We start from the raw sequence: 21451 nt of genomic DNA on the forward strand, positions 1-21451 counted from the left end.
TAAATATTGCATGTCACTTCCTCCTCAGAAAAGATTCCCCCACCCCCCGGGGTTCTTTTTTGGGGTCATATTGAAATATGATGAAAATTATATCTAACCATTATCATTTTGAAGCCTTACGTATGCACTCAGTCTAGTTTAAATTAAATTTAAATTTAATTTCTGAATGATACCACCATACTATTACATGCCAAAGAAAGACATGCCATTTCTTTTTTTGCTAAAATAATTGTTTTATTTCAATTCAGAAAGGGAGAAAGATAGGAATTACAACTCCAAGCTATTGGCACTGCTACAAAAGACTTAAAAGATCTGATCATTAGGATGATCTGTTGGCACTTATTGAATAGAAATATGCATTGTAAGTTATTTAAAATGTCTGCTGATTGCAAAGAAGTTGATGCTTTTATTTGTTACTGGTAAGGGTGAAGACCCTATGGTTCTCCAGCAGTGTTAGACTCAGACTCCCATTGTCCACAGTCAACATGGTAGGAAGTTTTAGTCCAATAATAGCTGAGGGATCACCCTTTCAGCTTCCTCAGAAGAATTCATCCAGATCCCCAACATTGACCATTAAACATTCCAGTTGCATATAGATAATGAAATACAATCAAAAAAGACAGCCTGAAATGATAAAATGCAGATCTATGCTGAGATGGAGGGAGATGACTGCTTGTATTCCTATAACTTGGCAGCAACAATGAAAAGGAGGGAGAAGTGTTAACAGAAGACAAGTATGGGGTATCTTTGGGCAAGATTTTAACAATTCTATACAACTTTTCCCAGAAGGATTAAGACTTTCAAAAGTAAGTCCTTGGCGCGGTCTTTGTCATGGCTAATGTTTTAAAACAAAGCTTCATATAAGTGGTTTATTGAAGCGGAATTGACATTTATTAGCAAACCTACTCTAAAAGGCTGGATTCTCTTGGTATAATCTCTTTGCATAATCTAGGCTGCCATAAAGAGTATCCATATGAGTAAGGAGAAGGGGGCAAACTCTTTAAAATTAATCAATTTTTCCACTTGCCAATTATAAAAATAGTTTGTGTTTCCCAGATAACAACTTTTAGAACTCATTTGCCTTTTGGCGTTTTATTTCTATTAGAAAAGGCCCATTAAAATCTTAATTTTTCTTAATATGTGGGGTCCTGATATTCTTCACATTCACCTCATTCTTCTTTATAACTACAGGGGAATTTGGATTATGTTTCTTAATACAACCTAAGAATTGTGGGATTCGTTTTTTTAAAAAATGTCCTTTCAGGCAACTTATTTATGCATATAAAGAAAGTATTTGTGGCTTTTTAGACTGAAAGAACTGTATACAAACAATTATCATGAGCATCTAATAAAATCAATTTGGCCATTCAAAGAAAGAAAAATGTTTGTCAATGTAATTCACAGATAGATGTTTGTGAATATAATATACCTTTCTTTTCCAAGTGTTTGTATTCCTGCACAATGCAAAAGGCAAAAAAACAAGAAGGGAAGAAAAAAAAACAACTAACATTGGCTACAAAATGAACTCATAGTAAACAATAAAAGGCAACGTGCAATAGTGCAATTTCTCTTTTGCTGCTTCAAGAAGGCAAGTCTTTTAATTTATACAAGTCCATGGATTAGTTTTGGCCTCAATGTATTTTTCATCTCAGTTGCGCCTTTGTCGTGGATTGGTGCTTCTCCCAGATTTGGGAGCAGAATCACTTTGTCCAGGTTCATTTCTGCCTTTGGCAGGATGACGGAGTTTCTGGTCCCAGCGCTGTAAGATTAAAAAGAAAAGGTGAGACTGCCACAAAGGCAGTTCAATTTTCTTCCTAAAGATGTGATTCATCTCTCATCTTTTAATAAAAAGCGATTAGCCATTTATATCAGAATTATATTTCTATAATATACAATTATGTGCAACGCTAGATAAGCAGTCATTGGTTCTTTCACTTTATTTGTAGTTTAAGGGATTGAAATGCAAAATTAATGGCCACATTCTGGTTTAAATAATTCTGTTCTAATGATCTGTTGTGATGCATATCTATCTATCTATCTATCTATCTATCTATCTATCTATCTATCTATCATCCATCCATCCATCCATCCATCCACCCACCCACCCTCTTTGCTGGAGTTCCAGCTCAACATTTGTGGCACTCAAGAGAAAGGAGCAAAAAAAATCTCAGAGTTACCAGTCTTCACTTCCGATATCCTCAACATGGCTGCTGAGATTACAGGAGGAAAAGAGTCTAAACATCTGTGAAAGTGGTGGTAGAAACCTGGGCTGGATCATTCAGTACTAATAACTGCTTTATTTTAATAATTCAACTCTTCTTACTTTAATGTTAGAGATCTTATTAATAGAAATGAATTAGGGAACACCAGCATAAGATGACACAGGCTGAAAAGTGCCTTGCAGTGAATTTTTTTTTTTCAAATAAAAACTAAATGAAGCCAACTGTGGCCAAACTGGAGAAAAATGAAAACAAGCAGAGACACTAATACAAACACAAATCTCCACTGACATAAAGTGAATACAACAATTGGACAGGAAATGACAAGGATGGACAAACTACACCAATTCTCTTATCCTTCAGTCATCCAGCTTCCATTTCTATATGCATTCCCTTCATCTCTTCTCCTTCCTCCTGGAATTTCAGGTGTCAAAATATAAATGTCCAAAATTCAAATAAATAGCATGAGAAGAATGCAGGTATCCTTTTTTTAAAGGTCTCCTATAAATTAGAAAAAACATCCTAAAACTTGCAAGATAATCAATAGCACAGGGAGGACAATCTCTTTTTTCAGCCCATTTGCTATCTGTTTTTTAGTCATATTCAGTCCTTTCTTGAATAAAAATTTGCAGAATAATGTTCTGAAAAGTGCAGAAAAGAGTAAGAAATAATAAGCAAGGAATTAAATGTATGAGATAAAAGAAGGAAATATAGGGCAAAATCTAATTGAGACAAACACCATTCTCCATACCCTTCTACCTTTGCAAATAGCTTGGTTCCAACATTGCCTTCACTTTTATTTTCATTCTATTCATTGTGCTGGATGCTCCTTGTTTTAGTTTTGTCACTCATGAGATCAAAGCATTTTTTTAGATGCTCTGCATCTTCTCTGGCTCTTTTGATCCTAACTTTTTTATGTATCAATAGAAGAGAATATATGTAGCTCATGGTTGAATTGTGGTGCTTTCTGAGTTTGCTTGGTTGGTTGCTTGCAGAGGTTTCATTACCCAGTTGGTGGGATTGTTATTTTTTTCCTTGGTAGTTTCTTGTTTAGGCTGTTGTTTACTGCTTGATTGATAACCTGAGTTGGAAGTTCCTTGATTAAGGCATTGTTTACTGCTTGTTTGTGTGGTGTTGCTCCTGGTGTTAATCCCTGCTTATCTGGATGTTGATTGCTGGAGAGGGGGGTCTTCTTAGCTTTTTGTTTCCTTTTTAGATTTTTTAATTGTCTCTTTTGAATGAAGTGTAAATTTGGTTTATCTTTAATAAACTTCTTGATGGCTGATTCCTTTGAGTGCCAACCTTCTGGAAATTCCTTAGCTGTTTTGGATTTTGCTTGGTCTAAAAACTAAAGTGAGTTTTACAGTTGAAGCTATGATTAAGTCTGTCCATGTGTAATGAGATTAAGGAGTTTAAGAAATCAAGGAGGACACAATGACACTGTCTCTCTTGAACAATATTCTTGATAACTATCTTTTTCTCTACATTTACATTATACAGTATATTATCCTAATTTTTGCAGCAAACTTTCTCTTAAATTCTCATCCATAGCTTCTTTCCTCATTCCACCAAGTTTCCATTTTCATATGTCCCACTAATCCTAATCCTAACCCTTACCTAACCATAATTTCGCGCACTTTGGTAGCACACTGAAGCATAATTCTTTTCACTCATTACCAAACCGTTCCCACACCATCTCCTTAACATATCCATCTTTTATTTATTTTATTGGAAGATTAATCTACCTTCTAATAATTTTCAAACAAAATATACTTTCTCTTCATTTATTTCTTTCACTTTTCTTTTTTTTCCCCAATATCCACTTATGATAATACCAGATAGTGCTCTCTATGGTATTACTACCTGCATCTTTTTTGTGATTTCTGCTAGAGAGAGTATATAATGTGGCTTCTGTGAAGAGTGGAATCAATTAATTTTATTACTGAAGTGCTTTACTTTATAGGTAATTAATTTTAGTAAGTATTTATGAATAGTTTATACATTTAGTTTTTTTGGTCCTGGCCCTCTCCTTTTTTGAAGTATGGCTTCTGATAGGAATACAGATGCATACACCTATCTACGCACACATACAAAAGCATGTTGCATGCACAGATTTATATATACATATATCTTTCTGAGGGTGGGAGATTAGATTCTTTTTAGGTAAATATTAATATCAATAGCAGATTTATTAAGCAGAAGAGATACACAGAGAGATTAATCATTTTATTTTTGGATTTTTGGATTTGTCAAGGCTGCCCATCTCCAAGAGGTCTCTGAGCTCTTTACCATAAGTGCAATGCACAATAAAAACACATGATTGTAGAGACCAAAATAACAATCTGTAACCTGCAAAAATTCAACAGGGGCTCCACAGACATCCATAACCTCAGGCTTTGGAACACAACCAGGTCTTAAAAGACTTCAGAAAACCAAGGAAATGGAAGCTGTATATCTTTCGCAGGGAGGTGGGGGGGGAATGCTTCTCTAGAGAGCAGTGGCTGCAATAGAGAAGGCATGCTTCCTCAGTTCCATAAGATGACAACTTTTAATTAATGGGTCATAGCTCCCACTCTGACTGAATGCACCAAATGGGCAGAAACAACCAGAGATAGGCAGTCTCTCAAAAAACTAAACACTATTCCATGAAAGGTTCTATAGGGGATGACCAGCATCTAAAATTAAACCTGGAAGCCAACTAGATAACCAATATAGTTCATTTAGCACAGGGGTCCCGAACCCCCAGGCTGTATCTCAGTACCGGGCCATGGCCTGTTCGGAACTGGGCCGTGCAAGTAGTGGGTGAGTGCACAGTTCCATTTGCACAAGCCGTGGGCAAGTACGTGCATGCAAAGCTCCATTTGCGTGAGCCAGAAAGGTTGCAGACCACTGACTTAGAAGCTACGGCACATCAGCATAACCAGAAGCATTTGTTTCTATTTGTGCTGAGCTTCCAAAGCATCTTCAAGCAGCCCATGCAAGAGTGTGTTGCAGTAATCTAATCAAACCAAACCAAACCACAAGTGACTGACAGTTTAGTAACACTAACTTCCACCTACCTTAAAAAAAAAAAGCCATTTTCTCACCTATAGTTAGTTTTTCAGGTGGCTGTACATTTTACTGCTTTTCCATTCAATTCTATTTTGCTTTTATCTTTTTAATCAAAGAGCCTCAAAGCCACCTCAGCACACCTGGGTGCCATCGCATACACTTTTGTCTAAAACTGTTAGGTAAATGGAAATTTTTGGAGGACTTCATTCATAACTGAGAGTTTTAAGTTGTTACGCAGTTTTAATGTTGTAGGTTAAATATTTAGGAAGAAGAAAATGCAAATTTTTTTGGTCACAGAGAAAACCAGATAACGCGGTTTCCAGGCCACTTTGACCTAGAAAGTGATCAATACTATTAAACACAGACTGCAAATGGAAAGTTAACTCTTATCAAATGATAAATTGAAACAAAGATTTGAACTTTCTGCTGCCTGTGTTTTTAACAAATCATTTATAACATGTCAAAATAATGTTTCAAAACATTTTTTGACTTATGTATGCTATTTTTAGGACAAGATATGTAACTGTGTCTTACAGATGACTCCCTTATAAGGCAGAGGTGGGGAACAATTTTAATGGATTGTGGACTTCAATTCCCAGAATTCTGGGAGTTGAAGTCTACAAGTTATAATAGGGCCATTTTTTCCCCACCCCTGTGTTGTGAGTCCGACCCCCGAGCCCGTCTTATCGGAGGGAGAAGACTCCGAAGGTGAAGGAGAGGAGTTGGTCAGGCCTCCCTCTCCAGGACCCTCCTCTCTGGCAATGCCTCAGGTGTCTCCCGAGGGAGAAGAGATTGGTCAGGAGCCAGGTATCTCCGAACAGTCACAGTCGGACAGTGACGGAGATAAGTCTTGGATGGATCCACGCCAGCGTCGGAGAGACAAGCGCACGCAGCAGAAAAGGAGGCGTGCCAGAGATTAAGCTGAGTCACTGGACCACACCCCACAGGGGATAAAAGGGGGTGTGGTGGCCATTCAGGCTCTGTGACGGACAAAATTAAACAACTGAGCGAGTCGCATTGTATCTCTGAAACTAAGTTATCTGCCTGCCTTGGATTTAATATGGACTGGACTTGACAATTCTTTGACTTTGTGTGTTTGTTTTGGTTTATCTGACGGAGGAGGAACACCTCCCTCTGTGAGTAAAGTTCTTGGCAAGCAGCTACTGGATTGCTGCCAATCTTGTTATTGAAGGAATTTATTGTCTGCAAGTTTTATTTAAACCCTTGCTGACTGTTTGTGTGTGTGTGTGAGACGGGGACAGAACACCTGTTCTAAGGCATTTCTGTTGCCACATGTCTCTTGCTACTATACATAAACATGATCGCTAAGTATTAAAAAGTGAGTGATTGTTACAAGAATGGCAACATTTCATATCAAGGACAATAAGTCCACAGTAACAGAGTTTTTCAGAAAAATATCAGCCATATTTTATGCTTAGAAAGCACCCCAGTAAGAGATTGATGCTGGTCACCAGTATATGTGGCTGAAGGCTATATGTTGAAATGAATATGATGGCTACACGTTTAAACACCAGCGTGGGAAAGTGGACTGTAACATTTCCTTCTTTCAGCAGTGAGAGTAAGAAATAATCTATGTTGCATAACAGATCAGATTTTAAACCCTGTTATGCAAAGTGAATCTCTGGACACAATGTCATACACAAAACAAAGCTCAAGCGAAAGAGCTCGCACCATTGTCCTCCCCACATTGCCAATTTGAAAGGATTTTCCTGGATTCAAAATAACCTTCCATAAACCGAGAAAGAGCAGGAGCATGTTCAAAGCTCAGCATGTTCTCTTCTGGTGTCCCCTCAGACATGTACTTAAAAGTTTCTGACTTAATAGCCTCTTAACCCCCGTTGAGATGGATTGAGTGGACTATTGTTTTGTGTTTTGGCAGCAGTTTAAAAAAAAGAAGAAGAGAAGTAAAGACAAAGGAAGCCTTAGCGGTAGTGCTGACAAGATCTCCACAGCCTGTAGATATGGCCAATTCTCAACAGAAGGATAAGCAAACGGTGTCAGGGGTGTCGCTTTCTTTTCTGACACTTAACTATTTTGAAAAGCTTGAATTGGGTTGATGCCATTGCAGAAGGAAGTTTACAGTCAGTGGATATTTCTGTTAAAAAACGTAGTAACTAGTGCTTTTACCAGGATAGAGACAACTCTGAGCAAAATGCCTTCTAGGAACAATTATGCTCTATGAGGCTATAGCAAATATCAGTCATTTTATGTCTGAAAAAAATCCAAGAGCACAACAGAACATATATGGTTCCTCCTGCTCCATCTTCAACCTCAAACTCCTTGTGAAACCAAGAAGCTGGCCAAGTTTGGAAATTGGTTCCACTTTTTTACACAACAAAACAACACTATTCTGGATCAAAATATAATTATTACTCTGAAATCATCAACACTTAATCCCACTGGTACCACTCTGTAACATGGAGATCTTAAACTAGCAACTTTTTAGACATCAACATGACCCACAGTTCTTCAACAATATCTTCCAATTTGTTGCCAAAATTACAAAATGAACGGTCTACAGCGTGGATGGCATCAACACAGGGGTCAAATCCAAACTTTTTCCCTACCGGTTCTGTTTGTGTGGTGGGCGTGGCAGGGAAAGGATATTGCAAAATCCCCATTCCCTCCCCACTTCTGGGGGAAGGATATTGCAAAATCCCCATTCCCTCCCCACTCCAGGGGAAGGATATTGCAAAATCTCCATTCTCACCCCAGTCTGGGGCCAGCCAGAGGTGGTATTTGCCGGTTCTCCGAACTACTCAAAATTTCTGCTACTGGTTCTCCAGAACCTGTTAGAACCTGCTGGATTTCACCCCTGTATCAACGGTATTCAGTAACTGCTGTCAACTGCAATTGTCTTTGGGATTTTTTTCCCTGCACATTCTGTAATTCTTTAAAAGGATCTGGAAAGTATCTTGTTACTGTTGCTTCATTACTCCAGCATTCATTCTGTCACTGACATTCCATTCTAGCAAATATTGTATTCATCGGTCATAATACATACTCCTACATGTTTTTCATGTTCATCTTAACATGGGGTACATCACTAAGCACAGACAATTGATATACAGGTAGTCCTTGATTTACGACCATTTGTTCATCAACCCAGGGCCTTCCCCACCTTCTGAGACACCCCATGCTCCACATAGCATCCACAGTGGGGAGAGTCAGGGTTGCATGGATGCCTTGCTTTATGACTGCTATAACTTATGACCATAATTCTAGTCTCAATTGTGGCCGTATGTTGACTACTACCTGCAAAGAGTTGTGTTGAAAAGAATCCTAACCTGTTCCCAAAGTGCTGTCCCTAAAATTTAATCATACTACATAATTATCCATGCTTCTTTACTCATTTTCTATAACATGTGTTTTAATATTTTTACACCATTCTCTATGATATAATTCTTCACCTCTAGTTTGGATTGCCTCAGTTTATATATTCATTTACAGATTTTGGAATTTGTTTTGGCATGGGAGATACTTGGTATAATGAAAAGGAGATTCAGTATGGTATACAGTAGAAAAAAAACTCATTTCTGTGGGGAAAGGAGTTGCCTGAGGCTATATTCTCACTTAAGCAAGCTAGACAGTGAAGCCTAATTGTTTGTTTCCGAGTAAACAAACAGAATCCAGCAACTTGTTTAGAAACGAGCCAAAAAAAAAAAAATTATAACAACATATAATCAAGGTCAAATGTTAAGCAGTTAATTAAATTTGTCTTACCTTCACTTTTTTACCGAGACGATCCTTCCATTTCTCAGCTATGGAGCCTTCCACTAAGAGTAGTCTTTGCATTTTAAAGAAAAAGAACAACAACAATTATATATAAAAAGTAAAATAACTCAGTTTAAGAAGAAAGAGAAAACTTTATGTTCAAGGAGCAAATGCAGATCTAGTAAGGACCACTATTTGGGACCACTTAAGTCCCATAGCAACAGCCTACTTTTCCCACTTGTACAAATGTTTGTTAATACAATCTATACTCATGGAAGGAAAGCTAGCTATGGATATATAAGTATACGAGTATGAATAGTACATAATACTACAGTAGTTTAGCTGTATCCTGCCTTAGCTATTCTGAATTTTAAAAGATGCAAGAAAAAATGCAACTCATTGCAGTAATAGACTTTGATAGATTTAAGACCTTCTAAGAAATAGAACCATTTTCATGGGTGGCTTTGTTTAATTTGTGACTCCAACATAACAAACTACAATAAATCTATCAAAAATATAAAGGTGTCACAAGACTGTTTTTGCATAAAATTAGGCAGAAACATATATAACAGAGGTGTAGATCTTTGTAATTAGATAGCCCTTGAACTGATGTAATGTGACAATTTGAAGGACTAGCAGAGCCAATGGGAGGAGTTAAAAGAGGGATCAGTTTAGAGTCACTGTGGCATAGCCACGAGGTAAGCCCACCCTCCCTCCCCAATGCCTTTGACTCATATCTAGTTCTAACCATTAGTTGAGAAGATTCCTATACATAGGCTTTTAGCAATAAATCAGTTAATTTGGACCTTCACATGTGGAACTGTTTTTTTGTGCCTGACACAATTTTAGCTTAGGGAAAAGGATAAGAAATCAGCTAATATCACATTTATCTCTTGCATTTGAAATAAAATTAACCTCACAACAAAATCTGATGTAATGGGCCAGGCACAGAGATTCACTTGACCAGGTCCATACAAGTCTCTGATTCTGAAACATGAGTTCCAACCAAGATCCCATTTTTTTTCAGAATCTGTCACTCAAGATGTGTTAATAGCCTGTTGCACTTCTTCCCTCCCCCCCAGATGTGCTAGAACTGCAACTTCAAGAATTTCCAACCAGAAAAATGCTGAGAATACTAGAAGTGCATACCTTACAGTTCATAAGGTTGCAAAATGGGGAACTATGACCATTGGTTATAAATTAAATGACTGATTGGGTAGACTTTCATGACCAAGGACAACAACTGAGGAAGCCAAGATCTGAAGAATGGGAAATAATGCACACACACGGACAGGACTAGTTTGGGGAGAATGTAAGGTTTGCTTTTGGGGGAGTGCTATGATATACCTATTTTAAAGTTTCTTTACCATGGTAGGAAACCGTGCTGCAAACTCCACAAAACAAGGGTTCAGGAACTGAGGTTCAGAAACTGTCTGAGGCCAGCATCCAACAAGACAGATGGATTACAGCAAGCCAATGAGTGAGTCAGAACTATGGTCTAGACCACTGAAAGCTTTGGCAAGCTTGGTTATTGCAAAATGCAAGCTGTCTGCATTAGCTGAATAAAAACCATTTGATCAGATCTGAGAGGTTGTTCTTGGTGCCAATTACCTTCTTCAACAATCCAAGGGTTGTTTTCTATTATTAAATCCTGATTACTGATTTTTATTGTGCATGCTTCCAAGAAATGTCTGCATGAAGTAAGCTGGGCATTCTTAATTTCGGGCACCATTGAATAGATGGGAATTTTAAAATCTATCACAAAGCATTATTTTTCTGGGCAACTGGGAATGCACTTGATAGAATTCTGAATAATGATCACCTACCATTTTTATTTTGCAAGAAAGTCAATGAACTCCAAAAACACTCTTGGAAATAAAGATGGAGTATTAAAAAAAATCAGATAAACTTTTATATAAAAATATTAAGACAGTGAGGGAACCAAGAGGCACAAAGTATGTTCATTTGTTTAATAAAAACATATATAAACAAAGATCTCATCTACAAGAAAACTCATGAGACAAATGCATCTGTTTACTAACTTTCTCAAAACTATGCCAAGTTTATTAATCAGAGGTGTAGATTTTTTCCTCCAGCTATTCTTCTCTTCTTTTTAAAAAACTTTTTAAATAAAAATATTAATCAGCCATAAAATAGCTTGTTTTTGATAGCATTTAGTCCACAATCAAGATTTAAGATTTCTCTTTTGGTTTCCTAATTTTACTCAGTTAACTGTGTTTTGGTGGAACTAATTAAAGGGAGGAGCCCATTATTACCTAGAACGTTCCTCATCTTCATAGCCCATGATGATATATTCTTCATTAGCGTTAAGTGGTGGGCAAAGACAGCCAGAGTTTGTATATAAATTGACCGTGTCCCTAGGAATGTTCACCAATGAAGATTTTAGAATTTCTTTTACTTCGACCACTGCAGTGACATCATGACATTTGGTCTTTACCTCCTTAACTTTAGCCCGAATAACTGAAGAAAAAGAAGAACAGAGGTTAAAATGAGGACATCTAATGCATCTTCCAGAATATTTTGTTCTTTTCGACCCTGGAGACAAAGCCTTTTTTAAAAAAGGTGTAAATTAATTGAAAACATAATAAAAGAGTTCTTATTTTCTTAAAACAATAAGCACTGCCATTAGCACCAGAAGAGTAGTTTAAGAAAATGACAGTCTTATCACTTGATTATTAGTGATGAAGAATAACAATACCTGCCTTCTTGAAATCAATATTCTTGTTTTTCTTTTCTAAAGAAGTGCTTGCATTTGTATCTAATACTTCTGAAATTTCCCAAATGTATTTGGTTGATCTTGTTCCCTCCAGAAAGCTACTTATTCTCAAAGGTTTCAGGTGAAAAAGTAGGAATGCCAGGTTCAAATTCCACTAAGCTTCGAATCTTTTTAATTGACCTTGGGATGGTCAATCTTTTTGGCAGCCTGAACTACCTAAAATTGTTGTTTTGAGCGTGAAACAGGTGAGGGAGGAACCTGAGCTCTTTTAAAGTCACTTTCAGCAGACAATTTTTGGTCCCCAACAGCTGCCTGCCTTTGGACATAACAATTGGCTGAAGTAGCTACCCAAGAATCCCTTTCTGTGAAATCATTTCTGTTTTCATTTAAATCTTCTCTTCCTCAAAATTTATTTCTTGTCCTCATGCCACACTTACCATAGTTGTAATTGTTCCGAAGGTAGGTCTTCTGGGTAGCTTTTATAGGCTTGCATTTGCAGCGCTCTAGAAAACAGAATTTCCCTTCACATTAGAACTAAAAAAAGGAAAGGTATGTGATTTGGCAATAATCACAAATAAACTGTGTTGTCAGTAGGAATTGGTTTGTGTCTCACTCAGCCCATTTGTTGACAGGGAAAAAAATATAAGTTTATTGCTTATAGACAATATCCTGCAGATTTATTAGAAATCTTACTGTCAAAAGAAAGCTGTTATAATCATTACAGGCATTTCTTTCTGCATACAGTTAGACACAGCATAAAATTGAAGTTTGCAAGAAGTTATTTTCCCAGGATCATAAAACAAGACAGGATTTGTCTTAAGACACTGATTCAGAGCAGAATATTTCTATTGGGGAATGCAGACCACGAAGATTCCTTGGTATGTCTAGACATGACCTATCCCACCAGCCTACCTCTCCTCCCAGATTTTTCCCAACACCTTCCTCTACTACACAATCAACTGCTGCTATCCCAAGGCAAATCCAAATCTACTTCAATGATATTTTCTTGTTATCCTTATAGATAACAAAGGACCAAGGTTCTTTGATACAGTGATCGGTGGGATGTAATGTTCCCAAAAGTCATGAACCGTTCATTCTAGAGGAAAAGATTAACAGATTAACAGAGTTGGGAGGGATTTTATAGGCCATCTAGTCCAATTCCCTGCTCAAGAGGAGACCCTACACCATTTCTGACAAATGGCAGTCCACTCTTTTCTTGGAAGTCTCAAGTGATGAAGCTCCCACAACTTCCGAAAGCAAGCTGTTCCATTGGTTGATTGTTCTCACTGTCAGAAAGTTCCTCCTCATTTCTAGGTTGAATCCCTCCTTGGTCAGTTTCCATCCATTATTTCTTGTCTGGCCTTCAGGTGCTTTGGAAAATAGCTTGACCCCCTCCACTCTGTGGCAGCCTCTTCAAGTATTGGAAGACAGCTATCATGTCACCCTGTTCCTTCTTAAAAGGCCACCCTACTTCCCTTGGGGGGGGGGAATGTATTTGAGATGCTTAAATAACAGAACAATGCAGAAGTCAAGTTTCCATGTCCCTAATGCTCCATATGCTTTGCTTCAGGCAAATCTCTCCTGGTGGATCACTTATTAGACAGGAGAGGTGGAACAGTAGGTGAAAAAAGTGAATGAGGGCACCTGTACTTTTATTCTGGCAAAAAAAAAATTAAATACTCTCCTTTCCTGATAAGAAACCCATAGCAAAGAGTGGAATTCTTCTAGGATACAAGCAGCCTGCAGGTCAATGATTGACTTTAATAGCACCTTCAAGTTCACATTGTCTACTGTTTCCACAGGCTGCTACCAAAGCAAATCTTTCCCACTCCATCCTTTAACATCTTCCACACTGACGGTAACTTTTAACATTTGGAAGATCGAACATTCCCTCTTCTTGGCTAAGGGGAAAGGAAAACAAAGCAAAATGAGCTGACAAAAGTACAGGTAGTCTTCAACTTACAACCACAATTGAGCCCAAGATTTATGTCGCTAAGTGAGAAATCTTTGAAGTGAGTTTTGCCCCATTTTACGGCTTTTCTTGCCATATTTGTTAAGGGAATCACTGCAGTTGTTAAAATTAGTAACTCAGTTGTTAAAGTGAATCTGGTTTCCCCATTGACTTTGCTGATCAGAAGGTCACAAAGGGGGATCGCATGACCCAGTGACACGGCAACCGTCATGTGTGTCCGTTGTTTAAGCATCCGAATGGTAAATCACGTGACCATGGGAATGCTGCAACGGTCCTAAGTCTGAAAAATGGTCCTAAGTCACTTTTTTTCAGTGCTGTTGTAACTTTGAAATGGTCACTAAGTGAACTGTTGTAAGTCGAGGACTATCTGTACTGCTACTCCTCACTTAGCAACCATTTGTTCAGCAATTATTCTAAGTTAAGCTGGCACTGAACTTGGTTGCACTGAACAAATGGTAGTTATGTCAGTCCCTGAAATTATGGGTGTTGCAGAGTCCCATGGTCAAGTGATCAAAATACGGGGAACTTAGCAGTTCACCTGTATTTATAGAATTATAAATACAGTAGGACAGTGGTGAAATCTAAAATTTGTTACTGCTGGTTCAGTGGGCGTGGCTTAGTGGGGGTTAATGTGACTGGGTGGGCGTGGCCATTTATTTTTTTTAACTTTTAAAACCATTTTTTCTACAACCTCTTTGGCATTTTTTCGGCAGAAGAGGTTGTAGTAAAAATGCTTTTAAAAACTAAAAAAACTTCTGATGATTGCGCAGCTCAGCTGGGCATGGTGGGGGGGGCGCAGGGATTTTTGCTACTGGTTTTCCAAACCACCCGCCTCCATCATTACCGGATTGGGCGATCCGGTCCGAACCGGGAGCATTTCACCCCTGCAGTAGGACCTCTGGTCACAAATGCTTCTGACCACGACCAAATCGGGTTCCGACCAAAAAAATTCCAATTTTTTTTTGTTTCGCGGCCGATTTCCCCTTCTGTGGCATTTTTTTTGCAAGCGCCAAATTTCCAAAATTAGATTCGGGTCACACCCAAATCGGGTTGCAACCAAAGTTATGGAACAAATTATGGTTGTGACCAGAGGTTCTACTGTACAAGAATTAACCACAGGACCTCTTTAACTCCCCGCCCCCCACCCCCTTTGCCACTTATCTTCCATCCATCTCTACCCTTTTGGCTTCCCTGATGTCTGCCTCTTTGCACTCCAATGGCTTTGCCAGCCCCAGTTTATGTTTGCTGTTTTCTTCCTCCTCCTGATGATGAATTGCACCTTCTTCCTGAGACCATATATACCCTTATCCAGTGGTGGGATTCAAATAATTTAACAACCGGTTCTCTGTCTTAATGATTTCTTCCAACAACCAGTTCACCAAACTGCTCAGAAAGTTAACAACCGGTTCTCCTGAAGTGGTGCGAACTGGCTGAATCCCACCACTGCCCTTATCCAAACCTTCTTCCTGAGGCCACACATACCCTTATCCAAATTGCACATGGCCTTCTCGCAATAGATTGGAGGAGTTGGAAATGGCTTGGGTGGGCTCTTGCCTAACAACAGGGTGGAGTTCAGTTAACAACAGCCAACAGGAGTGCCCGGACTGCCGTTGTGAGGTAATGCGGCCATGTGACACAACTGCATCTACTTAGTGATGTATATTCTGGTCCCAATTACTGTTGTAACTCAAGGGCTGCCTGTAAATTCAGGACAGATCCTCACCCACATAGTCAGCTACAGCTGATCTTTAGAACCAAACTTTCCTATCAGTCCCAGCCATCTTCTCAGTATGATCTGCATTAGTGTTTTTTTTTTCCCTCAAAAAATGCATTTTTTCAACAATGACTTCTTCTGTTCTGATAAGGCAAGATATTACATTGCAAGCTTATGCACTCTGTCAACTTGCTTAGTTAAATTGTTAGTTTGCTGCCTGATAATTTGTATATCACTAAATATAAAATAAAGAAAACACTGCAATAAACATACATGCATACTTCCAAGACAATGTTATATGTTTTTACATGTCTTTTTGCTCGCGATTTTGCCAGTCAAGATAAGAAATATATCAATAGAGATATGTAAGAACATTTAATTTAGCTTTCACCTGGAAGAAAGCTTACTTGCCTTCTTAGTAATAACAAAAATAAAAATCACAACAGGGCTGTTTGTGTCTTCAACCCAGAAAACATAAGTATTTGAGTGCTACAGATTTTCACATTTATTTGCGTGATTCAAAGCTGAGAAATGTGCAAAATGTTTTAAGCTCAAAAATACCCTGTTTCAAATTGAAAGCAACATTTCTTGAAGTATTCCAAGCTCAAAAGATTTACAGGATAATCAGAATATCAACAGATGCTTTCAATAAGATTGAAATAAACTGCTTTGAGCTCAGAAGCATTTTAAATTCAGAACATTTTGCACCTCCAGTGGAATTCTACCTTAAATTAGCTAAATTTTCTTAAGCTGCCACTGCAGGAGAACCCCCATTCTTCAGTCACTGCACTAGTTTCCCCTAGACTTCCCAGTCCAATTCAAAATGCTGGTTTTGAAAATGCCTGATCTGATACAATACGGTGCTGGGTTTTCTAGGAGCCAAATCCTGGTATGTCATCTAGAAAAGCTATTCTGGGTCCTCCCCCACCCCCACCCCCATGAAATAGGGGTGGCGGAAGGAGGTGGACCACAAGATAGTGGTAATCCTGTGTAGCATGCCATCTCCAGCAATATCCTTGGCACTTCCCCCCCTTCTTGGCCGTTAGTAGAAAAAAAAAAATAAAGTTGGCATTTGACAATTTGAAGCCTGCTGGGAGAACAATCTGACCAAAAAGTATTATAAAGGATGTGAAAAGCAAGTAAAAATGAATGGCTATGGGCCAAAGAATTAGAGTAATGTGTAAAAAAGGATCCGCTATAAGTGTATAGGAATTCTTCCAAATTGGATGTGATATCTCACCAAAAGTGGTTTTTTTTTTAAAGTTTCATGTTTAAATCTCCCAAAATGAAGTTGTCTATAGCTTTGATGTCAAAGACGAGTTCTAAACATCCTAGGGATTGACAAGTGAGAGGGAGATGTCCAGGCATAAGGAAGAGTAAGGGAAAACTAATTGCACTATTTAAGACTTAAGGCACTAGAGCTAGAGAAACAATGGACATTGCAAATGCAACTTTTAAGAATATGATTTTTTATCGGCATAGTTTATTTCTTTTAGAATGCAATAACCTACAAACCTACAAAGGGATGTGGTGGCTCAGTGGCTAAAATGCTGAGCTTATCGATTGAAAGGTCAGCAGTTCAGCAGTTTGAATCCCTAGTGCCACGTAACGGGGTGAGCTCCTGTTACTTGTCCCAGCTTCTGCCAACCTAGCAGTTCAAAAGCACATAAAAAATGCAAGTAGAAAAATAGGGACCACCTTTGGTGGGAAGGTAACAGCGTTCCGTGCGCCTTTGGCATTTAGTAATGCCGGCCACATAACCCTGGAAACATCTTCGGACAGCGCTGGCTCTTCAGCTTTGAAACAGAGATGAGCATCACCCCCTAGAGTCAGGAACATCTAGCACATATGTGCGAGGAACCTTTACCTTTTAACCTACAAACTACAGCAAAAGCATTATATTTTTAACATAAAAAAGGTTGGGAGAAACTTTTTAAATTTCTTGAAACACAAACACACGTTTTGTGAAAAGGACAAAAATGTTATTTCCATTCCAGAAAGAACGGGTAATTATTTATACAAAAAAACTTGCCAATTGTCTTTGTCAGGGATTACTTTATTAGATATTGCCTAAAGATATTATTCACCAGCAAAAAATACACTATGGAGCATTTGCAATGTTTGTTAGAATAGTTCAGATCCAAGACTTTTCTTTGAACAACATCCACAGTGCCCCTTGTAACAGGGTATTGAAGATACATAAAAAATGATAGTGCTGAAAACTTCCATGTTATTTTAGGGAATGTGAAGTGCTTCACATGGGATCCAGTTCCTGGTGTAATTTTTACAATAGCCTGATACAACCTGGCTCCTTCCCAATGGGTTGGGATTATAACTCCCAGAATTCCAACAAGCATGGTCTTTGGTTACAATCCTTCACACTTCTGTGCTACAGAACCTGCCTTGGGCACTTCCCATTAACAGGGAACCATGGAACTTGGAAAATAAATTACAGGAAGGTTAAGAAGGTCAGATGATGATTGGGAGTAATAATTGGAGAACAAGACACATTCATATGTGTATTATGGGGAAAAGCAAGGATTAGCTTTAAGGAATTACTGCATGAATATAAATCATGTTTGTAGGTATACATTTAATTTCTATTACCCGTTTCTACTCTGGTGAACACTCCTGGGAGCTAAAAAATTATGTCCTTTATGTATATAACAGATTTACTGACTGGATTCAGTGATCGAAAATCCAGGAAAGTCTTATTCTAAAGATTTGAATTTCTTAAAACAAACAGAAAATCATTTATTCTCTATGAAACTTTAAAAGCTTCTTTAATTCATTTCACTTCTTTCTTTTGTAAAATGATGGACCGACCAAGCCGTGTGTGTGTGTGTGTGTGTGTGTGTGTGTGTGTGTGGTGGGTTGCAACCCCGGTTTGAACCGGGGCGAACCGGTAGTGGTAGCGGCAGGAGGTTCTGCCCACCCGCCCAGATGTCATCGAAAACGCTCTGCCCATGCACAGAAGCGTCATGCGCTCACACTACCGATATTGAACTGGTAGCACCAGGATTTGAAACCCACTACTGATATGTATGTATGTATGTGTATATATATGCATGTGTGTACATATATATATATATATATATATGTATGTATGTATGTATGTGTATATATATGCATGTGTGTACATATATATGTATGTATGTATGTATGTATATATATATATATACATATATATACACATACACACACACACACACACATATGGATTCAAGACATAAAGCATATGAAAAAGCATTATAAAAAAGAATGTCAAAGGAAAAGCAGTATTTGCAAAATTAACAGTCTTCTTGGATACAATACCAGTTGAACAATTACCACAGAACAGAATCTTATCTAAATATATGTTTCTACTCTGCCATTGTTTTATCCAATTTATCACTTTCCTCCATGCTACAGAACCGGGAGTAATAGGTAAGTGAGAAGGAACTTGTAACTACAAGCAAATAATTTTTGTACCATACAAAACATCCTGACACTATTAAGTTGCTTCTATTCTGTTGAGGCCTGAGGTCAACTAAACAAAAAGAGTAAAAAGCAAAAACAAGGTATTAGATAAAAATGTACTCACCGGCATTGGTGCCTCTACAGTTCCCATTATTAGAATCCATAGGGAAATCTGGCATGAATTGTTAAATATGCAAACAAGTGTTAGTATTTTTTAATACTGGATTATTCAACACAGCCACAACAAAATGCTTAATTTTTCATCCATTAAAAAAGACTTCCCCAATTTGGTATCTTTAGAAGAGTTGGCCTGAAACTCTCAGAATCCCCAATATAATACAAGTACTGTAAATTCTAGGACTTAAAATCATGGAATGAGGAAGACTGTATCGTTAGTAAGTGGAACTAAGATTACATTTGCCTTTTTAAAAAAATCAGACAGGATGGGGAGCTTTCTCTCAGGAGCCAAGTATAAGAGTCTAATTTCCTATGACCGTGATGGCGAACCTATGGCACGGGTGCCACAGGTGGCACGCGGAGCCATATCTGAGGGCACACGAGCGTTGCCCTAGCTCAGCTCCAGCACATATGTGCTCACTGGCCAGCTGATTTTCGGGCCTTCCGGGCCCACCAGAATTTGGGAAATGGGCTGTTTCCGGCCTCCGGAGGGCCTCCGGGGGGGTGTTGAAGAAGGCCATTTTTGCCCTCCCCAGGCTCCTAGAAAGCCTCTGGAGCCTGGGGAGAGTGAAAAATGGGCCCACTGTGCCATCGTGTGCCAAAAGCGGGAGGAGCCCAGGGGGAGCATGCACACATGCGCGGGAGGGCAGGGCATTGAATTATGGGTGTGGGCACACACGCGCACGATCCCCCCGCTCTCCCCCCACTTTTGGCATGCGACGGCAAAAAGGTTAGCCATCACTGTCCTATGATAAAAAGAATTTGCCATACAGACAAGTCCTCAATTTATGAACAGTTGTTTAGCAGCTGTTTAGAGTCACAACCAAGCCAAAAAAGGGGACATACGACCTGGATCCAATGTTCCAAAAGTCACCCTCCTTTGGCGGTCCTGCATTTATAGCCGTTTGCAACATCCTGAAATCACGTAATCACGTTTACAACACTTTTGCCAAAACTGACACTTACTTCTGGTTTTGGCAAAACTGTGTCCACGTTTAATTTAATGAGTGCGGCATTCACTTAATGGTCGTAAAACATCATAATACAGATAGTCCTCCACTTATGACAGTTCGTTTAGTGACTGTTCAAAGATACAACAGCACTGAAAAATGTGGCATGACCGTTTTTCACAGTTACAATCTTTGCAGCATCCCCATGATCATGTGATCAAAGTTCAGATGTTTGGTAGATGCTTCATATTTATGACCATTGCTTGCTTGCTTGCTTGCTTATATTTTATTATATTATATTATATTATATTATATTATATTATATTATATTATATTATATTATATTATATTATATTATATTATATTATATTATATTATATTATATTATATTATATTATATTATATTATATTATATTATATTATATTTATATACCGCCCTTCTCTCGAAGGACTCAAGGCGGTGAACAGCCAAGATCAAATACATAAATATAAAAGTTAAAAACAATTTAAAACCAGATTAAATACTTTGGCCCACAATTAAAAACATCCCATTAAAATCCAATTTAAAATTTAAAACTGTTAAAACCGCTTATGTCCCGGGGTCATATGATTCCCTTTTGCGACCTTCTGACAAGCAAAGTCAAGGGGGAAGCCAGATCCACTTAACAACCAAGTTGCTAACTTATCAACTGCAGTGATTCATTTAACAACTGTAGCAAGAAAGGTCGTAAAATGGGTCAAGACTCACTGAACAAATGTCTCACTTAACAACAGAAATATTGGGCTTAATTGTGGTCGTAAGTCGAGGATTACCTGTATTTTATGACTGCCATGACATATGTGATAGTGAAAAGCTGGACTAGAGAACACAAGAACTGCCCACAATGTTAAAATAAAGACATTATTCTAAATTTATTGTTACTACTGCTATTCAACGTACAATATCCTCATCTTTAAGGATCATCCCTAAAAATGCTTTAGAAAATGCTTTTTTCATACACTGAAAGACCAAGAACAAAGAATAGAATAGAATAGAATAGAATAGAATAGAATAGAATAGAATAGAATAGAATAGAATAGAATAGAATAGAATAGAATAGAATAGAATAGAATAGAATAGAATTTTATTGGCCAAGTGTGATTGGACACACAAGGAATTTGTCTTGGTGCATACGCTCTCAGTGTACATAAAAGAAAAGATACATTCGTCAAGAATCATAAGGTACAACACTTAATGATAGTCATAGGGTACAAATAAGCAATCAAATGATATTAGGAAACAGTCAATATAAATTGTAAGGATACAAGCAAAAAAGTTTCAGTCAGTCATTAGTGGAAGGAGATGGGTGATAGGAACGATGAGATGATTAATAGTAGTGCAAGATACATGCTCTTTAAATATCTATTTTAAGAATGAGCCTGGAGCCCCATCTACAA

At 38.1% G+C, this 21451-nt stretch overlaps 1 protein-coding gene across 2 annotated transcripts in view; it reads right to left on the reverse strand.

Annotated features, from left to right (window-relative positions):
* Window positions 1–208: 208 nt before the first annotated feature.
* Window positions 209–21451, reverse strand: part of FRZB (frizzled related protein) — a 32853-nt gene continuing 11610 nt past the window's right edge. The window contains exons 2-6 of one of the 2 annotated variants that reach the window (XM_034428939.3): window positions 19012–19059; window positions 12180–12245; window positions 11282–11486; window positions 9015–9078; window positions 209–1759 (exon numbers count right to left, since the gene is read on the reverse strand). In XM_034428939.3, coding sequence (XP_034284830.2) covers window positions 1649–1759; window positions 9015–9078; window positions 11282–11486; window positions 12180–12245; window positions 19012–19059 — 494 coding nt within the window. In that variant the 3' untranslated portion in view covers window positions 209–1648. The remainder of the gene's footprint in view (window positions 1760–9014; window positions 9079–11281; window positions 11487–12179; window positions 12246–19011; window positions 19060–21451) is intronic. The other variant, XM_034428947.3, reaches the window with a different exon arrangement.

Source organism: Pantherophis guttatus, chromosome 1, assembly GCF_059756535.1.
Source record: "Pantherophis guttatus breed Tessera chromosome 1, ASM5975653v1, whole genome shotgun sequence".
Classification (NCBI taxonomy): domain Eukaryota; kingdom Metazoa; phylum Chordata; class Lepidosauria; order Squamata; family Colubridae; genus Pantherophis; species Pantherophis guttatus.